The 9,877-nt window shown below is 42.2% G+C and overlaps 1 protein-coding gene and 1 long non-coding RNA gene across 2 annotated transcripts; one reads left to right on the top strand and one right to left on the bottom strand.

Moving 5' to 3' along the window:
• Positions 1 to 777: 777 nt before the first annotated feature.
• On the bottom strand, positions 778 to 6,812 carry LOC123182874 (ABC transporter B family member 5). The gene is made up of 12 exons (XM_044595548.1): positions 6,540 to 6,812; positions 6,259 to 6,313; positions 5,587 to 5,762; positions 5,102 to 5,323; positions 4,793 to 5,031; positions 4,101 to 4,626; positions 3,741 to 4,014; positions 3,036 to 3,663; positions 2,737 to 2,965; positions 2,209 to 2,475; positions 1,859 to 2,122; positions 778 to 1,738 (listed from the first exon to the last, which is right to left on the bottom strand). Exons 1-12 carry the CDS (start codon positions 6,810 to 6,812, stop codon positions 1,082 to 1,084), a joined length of 3,810 nt encoding a protein of 1,269 aa, XP_044451483.1. The 3' UTR covers positions 778 to 1,081.
• LOC123182876 (uncharacterized) lies at positions 5,555 to 8,193 on the top strand. The gene is made up of 4 exons (XR_006492357.1): positions 5,555 to 5,765; positions 6,516 to 6,704; positions 7,624 to 7,703; positions 7,769 to 8,193. It is a non-coding gene; the product is annotated as an uncharacterized lncRNA (long non-coding RNA).
• Positions 8,194 to 9,877: the final 1,684 nt, after the last annotated feature.

Raw genomic sequence — 9,877 nt, 5'->3', positions numbered from 1 at the left:
CGAGAGGCACAGAGGCAGAACTGTGCCTCTCGCGAAAGAAAAAAAAAGGACACATTTTTTCATTTGTGCCTTCATGAGAAATAAATATGTGCCTCTTGCGAAAAGAAAAAAAAACATGCATTTTCCTTTTTCAAGAGGCCTCTCGCAAAAGCAAATCTGTGCCTCTCAAGGTAGAAAAAGAAAAACACATTTTCCTTCTTTTTTCGAGAGGCACAGCTGCCTCTCGCCGAAGCAAATCGATGCCTCTACGGAAAGTAAATATGCGCCTCTCACAAATTTCTTTTGCATTTTTTCTTGTTCAAAACCTAAAGAAAACCAGAGAAATCCAAAAAGCCGAAAAAATCGAAACAAAAAGTCGTCTAAAAGCCGAAAATGACTCTTGCAGGGCTCTCCAAGGATTACTCCTTAATTCGGTCGCAGCTGTGGTCTAGATAGGCCGACCTCGTCCTTTCCCCACCTAGTCCAGCCCATCCTCTCTCGCGAGCCGAATATCCCTCCCCTGCCGCCGGCGTCCGCCTGTCCCCTGCTCGGCGCATGCTCCCTCGCAGCGGCGGAGGCCTCGGCCCTCCGGTTCGCGTTCGCCGGCGAGGAGGTCGCCGGCGCTGCACGGGGTGGCGCAGCGAACGGCGGGACGAGCCGGAGCCAAGCGCCGCACGCAGTCTGGCTCGCCGCAGAGCAGATTCGTTCGGTGATGGCTGCGCCTGTTGCTGTCTCAGCGTCGACGAGGATCCCCTGAGACGGCCACCAGTAGCCTCCTCACAAGGTACCCACCACCATATCCTGCGAATACCCTTGGCTTCAGCAGTTCAGCCCCCCAATAAATTTCTCCCATGGTATCCCATGGATTATTCGGTTTGATGCAAGCACTGATCTGGAGAGTAGCAAACATACGACCTTAGGTACACTGTATGCTAGATTTATACAGAACGCCAGGCCTTGGAAATGTCGCGTTCCCCTTTTGGCTGCCGCAAATCTTCACCCATGGAACATTTCTTATATATTTCGATAAGACGCCTGCATTTCCAGCAGTAGTATATCTAACAGACTAAATTGTCTAAGCCAACTGTACTACTAGTACAATTCAGTAGCTCAAATCGATGCCATTGGGGCGCAGTTCTAGAAGCGAAGCATATGCCCCGCCCGCGATGCCCATCAGGGTCTCATGCGTTCCTTTCTCCACGATTGCGCCGTCCTTCAGAACTGCAATTATATCAGCCCCCTGGATCGTCGAGAGGCGGTGTGCCACGGTGACAGTTGTCCTCCCAAGCATCACGCGGTCCAGTGCGTCTTGAACGACGCTCTCTGACTCTGCATCTAACGCACTTGTTGCCTCATCCAGAAGCAGTATCCGTGGGTCCTTCAGAATAGCCCTTGCAATAGCTATGCGCTGTTTCTGCCCGCCGGACAGTTGGGTCCCTCTCTCTCCAACTGACGTGCTGTACCCCTGTGGCATGCTCGATATGAACTCATGGGCATTGGCTGCTTTAGCAGCCCCAGCAATCTCTTCCTCGGTCACCTCTTCATGCTTTCCATACGCTATGTTGGCTCGTATTGTGTCGTTGAAAAGGACTGGTTCTTGGCTTACCAGTCCCATCTGGTCCCTCAACCAACTGAGCTTTAGGTTTTTGATTTCTACTCCATCCAATAAGATCGCACCAGAATCTGGATCATAGAAACGCTCTAGTAAAGCGATTACTGTAGATTTGCCGCTGCCACTTTGACCAACAAGCGCAACAGTCTGCAACAAACATGTTTCTAAGTAAATTCCTGGGATTTTTTTTACAGAAAATAGTAAATTGAACCCTCTCAGAATAACAGTGAGAAAATGAAAAAAATAACTCCTGGTTTTGAATAAGACCTTTCTAGAGGGAATGTTCAAGGTGAAGTCGCTGAATATTTGAACATCTGGACGGGATGGGTATTTGAAGCTGATATGCATAAAATCAATGTCACCCTTGACAAGCTCCATGGTAGAACCCTCTTCGCTGCTGGAATCGATTTGGGATTTTCTGTCTAAGATTTTGAATATGGAAGTTGCAGAATCATTTGCCTTGGCTGAATCAGAAGCCATAGCACTAGTTTGTGATGCTCCAATCATGGCCAAAACCAGAGCAAAGTAAGCCTGCATTATAATAATTTGAAGTAAATATCATAGTAGGATATCTGGATAGAATGTTTTGTTGTATTGAAATGATTCCTAGTGGTTACCTTGAAGACGCCGCCAAAATCGGAGTTGCCTTGACTAATAAACTTTGCACCAACATAGTAACAAAGAGCAGACGTGACATATAGCATCGTATATGAGAAACCAAAACCAATGCCTCCAACTATTCCTGTTCGAATTCCTTGGTTTTTAGAAGCTTGGCATTTCTGATTGTATTTTGTCACCACTCTCTTCTCGGCACAAAAAGAGGCCACTGTTCTCATGTTACCAACTGCATCAGTTGCCACTTGACTTGCTTCTTCATACATGGTCTGTTATCACATATTCAGAAATGATGGGGAAAATATATTACAAGTGTCACCAATATAGCAATGTTCATAAGAAAGAAAGCACTGTTGACATCATAGTAGCAGAGACAACTGTTAATCAGCTGTTCTAAGTTATCCTCCTTTTGTCAGCATGAGGTGTGTATCGAGTCTACCTTTCAAGATTTTGTACTTTAGAAATGGAAAAAAGAGGCAAAAATAAGACTAAAGAACTTTTTCATAGAATAGTGCTAATTCATGGCTCACCTTAGCATTTTGACTAAACCCTTGTAGGAACTTCACTTGAGCATAAGCCTGGAGACCCATTAAAGGAACTACAATTAAGATGACCAATGAAAGCTTCCAGTCTGCAATCATAGCTATTACTATTCCACAAATAAGTGTTGCAGTACATTGGATTATTAAGGCCAAGTTACCCCCTACAAGGCGTCTCACATTAAGGGCATCAACACATAACCTTCCACCAAGTGCTCCACTAATAAGAGATGAAAGGGATTGTTAGTATCTTCATTGTTCCATTTTGAGAATAAATTAAGATATCTCACCTAGAATTTGCAGGATGATCAAACCAAGCAGTATCTTGGTACACTATGTTTTTAAATGTGAAAGCACGAATGCGTTCTATAAGTTTCCCACCAGCTATTGCAAATAGAAGGCTATTTGCTAGCTTTGATATCATACCCATTGCACCCAGCCCAATACACAGCAATCCCCAAAAGATAGAATCTTCCTGTCGCTTGTCTGCTGGTAATTCATAGAATGTTTTAGCAGCACTAGCCATTACCAAACCCATCATTGGGTAGACAGTTCCATCAATTGCTGCCGCAAGAGAACCAAATAGAAGAAATGCCGTCTCTGGTCTGTTTAGGCTAATTAAGCGTCCCATTGGGGCCTTCTTGGAAACCTTGACATCTGTGTTCTCGCTTGCTTTCTCACCATCTGCACCATCATAATCAAGTAATGCAGTAGGGCCAGGCAAGTTGATAGGGGGAATTACAGAATGATGGCTGCTCCCAGCTGAACTTGTACTGATTGATTGTGCTTGATTTCTTTTAGATAATGGGCTTGATAATCCAGCATTTAACTGCTCGCAAGTTTCTTGGTGTGTCTCTTGTAGCCGAATAAGTTGAGAGTATGCTCCGTCAGGATCCTTTACCAATTTATCATGATGTCCTGAGTGGATCATTTCAAATTAGTTCATCTGTTTCGGTACAGAACCAAAGTAAAGATCGAGCAGGGGAGATACTAACCTTGTTCGACTATTTTTCCTCCAGAAACAACTGATATGCAGTGGGCATTTCTAACAGTGCTCAAACGATGTGCCACGACAATCGTGGTTCTCCCAACCATGATGTTGCTTAGTGCTTCTTGGACAACCCTCTCAGACTCTAAATCCAATGCACTAGTCGCTTCATCGAGCAAAAGGATTTTCGGATTTTTTAGGATGGCTCTCGCAACCGCAATCCTTTGCTTCTGCCCCCCTGAAAGCTGGGCACCACGTTGTCCAACTGCTGTATCATAACCCTGAAAACATATGTAGACATCATTAGGTTTATGTTTATATACGTGGGCCCGGGCTATTGTTGAACAGATTGTGTTTATGTAAGTACATTAGGCAAATTCTCAATGAATCTTGCCGCGTTGGCAAGCTCTGCTGCTTTCTTGATCTCCTCCAATGTTGCATCCTCTTTTCCGTAGGCTATGTTCTCCTTTATAGATGTCATGAAGAGTACTGGTTCCTGGTTAACAAGGCCAATCTTCCCTCTCATCCATTCTAGCTTAAAACTCTTGATGTTCATTCCATCGATCAACACTTCGCCAGCCTGTGGATCATAAAATCTCTCAACTAAATTAATGACTGTTGTTTTGCCACTCCCACTCTCCCCAACTATGGCCATTGTTGTGCCGCTTGATACATGCATTGAAAATCCATCAAATATTAGTTGCTCTGGCCTGCTTGGGTAACTGAAAGACACATCCCTCAGCTCTACATCACCTTTGATGTCTTCTAACACAACACCAGTAGTATCATCATAGTCAATCTCTGGTTTCCTGTTGATTGTTGTAAACAATCTGTATGCGGCAACTTTTCCTTCGTCAAAGGAAGCAATGCAGGGGGTTGCATCACCCAATGCTCTAACCCAAACAATTGAAAATTTGCAAGTTAGAACACATATTTCATCTTAAGGTTTGATTTATGGAAGTATTTAGCAATTTGTTGTGAAGCACTATAGCATGTTGATCTATATTAGTGGAACTTGGTTAGTAGCTGGGGTGCAGATATTTTTGTGTCATTACTAACCTTGCTCCTACAAGGATAGCAAACAATATGTTCATGACATCTGCTCCACTATATCCTCTGTCAAGGGTTAACTTACTGCCATACCATACAATTAGTCCAAAGCTGGAGAAATAGACCAAAGAAAGGAAACCCAGGCCAAAGCCCTGAATAGCCCCTTCCTTGATCGTACCCTTGTATGCCTTCTTTATGAGATTGTTGTACTGGACCATGGCTTTCTTTTCACCATTGAATGAAACCACCTGTTACAGTATGAATACTGGTTAGCTAAGGACTTGTCGTTCATGATTACGTTATCAACAAATGGCCTACCGTTCTTATGGATCCAATTGTCTGTTCTACAATATTTCCTGCATCGATGTATGATGCTAGGCCCTCGCTAGATACTTTGGAAAGCATCTTTGAGACGATTGCAGCTGCAACGATTAGTGGTGGTATAGTAGAAAGCATTACAAGGGTTAGGAGCCAGCCTTTGATAAATGCCACCGTGAACCCACCAATGAAAGTGGTAAGAAGCTGTAGAAACTTCCCTACCTAGGGAAAAGGAATGGGAAAAATGTAAAACAAGAACTAAATAAGATTATGACTTAATGCAAACTGTTAATGCTGAATTATATCAAGGTCTTACTACAAGTATAATTATTGTCATGTTTATTGGCTTTCGGTGATCATCCACCAAACACCAAAAACAATAGATATATTCTAATAGAAGTTAAAGCATCACTGGGGTAGTAACTAAGCAACATATTCTTCTTTTGTAGCAGGTAAAGGAAAAGAAGAAGCTGCATTCTTTGTACCTTCTCGCCAATCGCATCTTGAATTAGTATTGTGTCAGCAGATGTACCGAACACTACCTGTCCACCTTTCATTTCTGTATCAAAGAATGCCATGTCTTGTCTCAAAACCGACTTGAGATACAAAGATCGAAAGCGAGCTGCCTGCCTCTCCCCAGTCACGGTCCAGCATGATATCTCTGGTAAGCATATGCATTATTATTGAAAGAATGATTTCAGTGGATATTAAATGAAACTCATGATGCAGTAGAAGCATCAATGGGCGATCTGATATTGAGTATGCGCCTGTGGTATTCCTAGGTATTATGATGCTCAAAACACTTGATTTTGAGCATATTATATTCATAGGTATTAGCATACTCAAATTATACCGAATTGAACTATCAAAGACATACTCATATGCTATATTTACACGTGATCAAGTATGACAACGTACAACATCATACATATTTGGAGTACATAAATAATATGTCATGGTACTGAAGTGTCTCTGCAACAAATTTTGTTATTGAAAAACCTCTGACTCTTATGGTAATTGAGTATCATAGCTTGGGTGGTTGGTGGCTTGATGAATAGTAGCATTCAATAGGATCTACTTGTTTCTGGGAAATACATAAATAATGGGAAAGGCCACGTGAAGATACCATAAAGATCATATGTGTAGGTCATACTTACGGAGAAAACAAGCAGGCCATGTTCCAATTGCTAAGTAGACAAACTCTAGAACCACCTGAAAGAAATATGACAGCCATATTACAAGATCCATATTCTTCTGAATATTCAAATAAAAGAACATGATGCGTGTATTTGTAAATTGAGGGCATGAAAAATCAAGAATCTCTTATCAGGTTAATGTGTAATTTCATGTGTCCTGTAAGCAAGTTCTTATCAGCAAATATGTAACAAGTTTCAGTGGCGTTGCATGCTTGCAGATTCATACAGAAGCAAAAGGGTACCTTGTCGACTCGGGGAAGGATGGTGTCCCGGGTGGCACCTCCAAAGGCATCTACCATCCGCCCGAAGATGATCGACATGACCACCTGTGACATGCCGCTCGCAAGCGCGGCGACCGTGCCAACCAGCATCAGCACCACATCAGCGGCGTCCGCGTTGTTGAACAGGTCATGGAACGACGCCTTACCACCCTTGGTCATCTTCTTCCTGCCTTTCTCTTCCTCTTCTCCACCCTTGACTACACCATCAGCTCTTGCATTATTTGTTTCTCCCATGCTATGCCTACCAGGTAACTGACTAGCGCCGTGTGTCTATTGCTCTAGCGGCTGAGTGAACTTCTGCTTTTATAGTGTCATTGTCTTGTTAGTTCACAGGTAAGTCCATTCACAAGAGCAACCATAAAGTTAGATGTGGTTGACAGTTGGGTAAAAAAAGGAAAATGACACAGATAAATGTGTCAACAAGGTGCGATGCCAACCTAGAAACGAGTAGGATAACGAAACTGGCCACAAGAGCTACATATCCTATTCGCTCACCCTTCGAAGTGCACTCCTTCACAGATGGCCTTTTCCCATTTGAGTCAGTAACTCACCGTGATTTTTTGTTTTTGCTGGATTTTTAACATTAGATTTCAACTTCAAACACAAAAGCTGTTTGAAGGAACCTGTCTATCTTTTTCTTTGTTCACTATCCTCTTCTTCTATTGCTTCTCAAGTTTTCCTCTGTTTTTTACTCTCAAGTGCATGCAGCTGTCTAAATAATACATAGACTGAGTAAACATTTGAGAATTACGCAGTAACAAAATCCCCAGAGCTTTCATTGCACTCGCCATGGTGGTGAAATAATTTATGTACCGATCCGTTTCAGTGCCAGTACCACCAGTAGAAAGTGCCTGAATGATGGTAGGAGTGCACCCTTAATTAAGGGCTGTCTTTGTCCTGCAGACCCAAACTGATTCAACATTGTGAAACCAGATCTTCTTCGCCGGGAAAGTGACGGCCGATGAAAACCCCTCTTCCTTGATAGCGGCTGGCCTAGGGGCAAACTCTGCCGGTAATTTTAATGCGAGGAGCTTTTTTTTTGCAGGTGTCCACATCAGAGGATGACTAGGACACTTGGTGCATCAGCTCGGTCGTACGCATCGGTTTGGCTGCGTCAGCTCAGATGTAAGCATAATTTTTTGTTGCTGATCATTTTCCTAATGTTAAGTTCACCTCGACTTTTCTGGCAGGAGCTTAGTAGGCCTCGTCTTGCCTGGCAGTGGCAGGAGGTATCGCAGGGTGTTCAGCGCCCAGATTTGTAGCTAGTCGCTCGCGCCACGATGGCGATCTGGCAGCTGCTGGAGTGAGCCAAATGGAAGATCCCGGAGGACCTGAGCGTTGGATGCTTGGAGCATCAGCTCTGTTCGGATGTGTGTGAGACCTTCTGCAAATGGCATGGCCTGGCCCCGTTCTCTTTTTGTTCTTATCCTTCTTATGCAGATTAGGGCATGGCGTGTAGGACCTAAGTAGGGGGTACTGTGTATTTCTATGTTTTTTAGACGAGTGTATTTGTATTTGTTTCTGACCGAAGATATATACTATTCCTTCATTGATTATGTTTGTATGCGTGGGAAGAAAATCTCACATCCAAATTACAGTAGCGTTAGTTTTTTTTCTTTTTTTGTCGTTGGAAGGAAGCGTCAGCTTTCGTTTAGTCGGGCCTGGGAATGAATGAGAATTCCTCGCATACAACTCGGCCTTGCATTGCATTGTTGGTGTGAGCCCGTGGCTGAGTCGGTTGAGCCAAATATATACTACGGTCTTGCGGGAGTACCCAGCACTAAAATAAAAAGTTAATGGTTACCATCTACGGATGCTCCTATGTGGGGCCTTAAGCGCCATTAGGGGGAACCGGCGCTCGCGCGCCCCTCCTTATGGGCCGGGCCCGCCCATGTAGAGGGCGAGTGCTCGATCCCTTCTTGGCCGGTTTTCCTCGCTCGGTCGCATTTTGTCGTGATTGACCAGTCTGGTCAAACCATTGACTTTTTTAAAAAGTATTTTTCTTAAAAAATCGTAATTTTCGCAAAAAAAAATCATGAATTCAAAAAAATTGCGGATTATGAATAAGTTCACAAACTTCAGAAAGTTCAAGAATTTGAAAATAAGTTCATCAATTTTGAAAACGTTCATCAAAACTGAAAGAAAGTTAACCAAAATTTTAAAAAGTTCATCGCATTTAGAAAAAATTTCATCACCACTAAAAAATTAAACCAATTCTGAAAAAAGTTAATCGAGTTTGGAAAAAATGATTATCAAATTAGAAAAAAAAATGTTCATCAACATTAAAAAAAGTTCATCAATTTTGAAAATAGTCCAGCGAATTAGAAAAAAAGATCATCTAATTAGAAAAAAGAAGTTCATTGATTTGAAAAAAAATCATCAATTTTAAAGAAAAGTTTATCAATTTTGAAAAAAGTTCATTGAACTTGAAAAAAAATCGATTTACAAAAAGTTCAACGAATTTTAAAAAATAAAAGGAAAAAATAAGAAAATAAAAAACACAAAAAAGCTTTGCGAAACTAGATGTTTGTGAACTCTGGTTGTGAACTTATTTGGAAGGTTTGTACAGAAAAAAGAAAAAAAGTGTAAGATGGGCCGGCACAAGCGGAGGCAAGGGTGTGCACACGTTAGCATGTATTAAATAAACAGGCACCTTAAGCACCATTTAGGAAATGCCACCCTCTGCAGGGGTAACTCCCATGGCGCATGTGGCTTGCCCCAGCGCCACCACCTGTCGCCCCCCGCAGGAGCATGATTTGTTTTTCTATATATGTACGCGTTTTTGAGTTTTATCTGGGGTTTTTCGGCTCTTTAGTTTTTTCTTGGTTTTCCCTAGGTTTGATGGGAAAAAAATTGTTTTTCCGAAAAGTAACGCTTTTCCGTGACATGTGCTTTTGCAAGAAGCACTACTGTGCTTCCCTGTTTTCGCAAGAAGCACAACATGTGCTTCCCCAAAAGGGAGAGGCATTGCTTCCGAGAGAAGCACAATCATTATTTTCTGAAAAAGGAAAAACACAACATGTGCGTCTATGATAAGCACAACTATGCTTCCTAAAAAGAGAAAAACACAAATTGTGCTTCCAAAAAAAAATGAAAAGCATAACTGAACTTTCGGGTTTCTTATTTTTTCTTCCGTTTTTGTGTTTTTGTTGCTGTTTTTTTGTTTTTGTTTTTTGTTTTTTATTTCTGGTTTTTTTATGATTTTCGGATTTCACGTTTATCTGTGGAAGAAGGTTCGTCAAAATCTATAAACTTTGGATATAGTTTCGGAGATCTCGACGCGAGAAATCCGGAGGTGA

The sequence above is a fragment of the Triticum aestivum genome, chromosome 1D (assembly GCF_018294505.1).
Source record: "Triticum aestivum cultivar Chinese Spring chromosome 1D, IWGSC CS RefSeq v2.1, whole genome shotgun sequence".
In the NCBI taxonomy this organism is placed as follows: Eukaryota; Viridiplantae; Streptophyta; class Magnoliopsida; order Poales; family Poaceae; genus Triticum; species Triticum aestivum.
Note: the sequence above shows the minus strand (reverse complement) of the source record. Positions and strands in the feature narration are given on the sequence as shown.

Coding starts and splice junctions, on each gene's coding strand:
- LOC123182874 (XM_044595548.1), bottom strand. CDS start 6,812: ATGGGAGAAACAAATAATGCAAGAGCTGATGGTGTAGTCAAGGGTGGA. Junction 2,476..2,736: donor GGTTTAGTCAAAATGCTAAG/GTGAGCCATGAA, acceptor ATGTGATAACAG/ACCATGTATGAAGAAGCAAG. Junction 2,123..2,208: donor ATTTTGGCGGCGTCTTCAAG/GTAACCACTAGG, acceptor ATTATAATGCAG/GCTTACTTTGCTCTGGTTTT.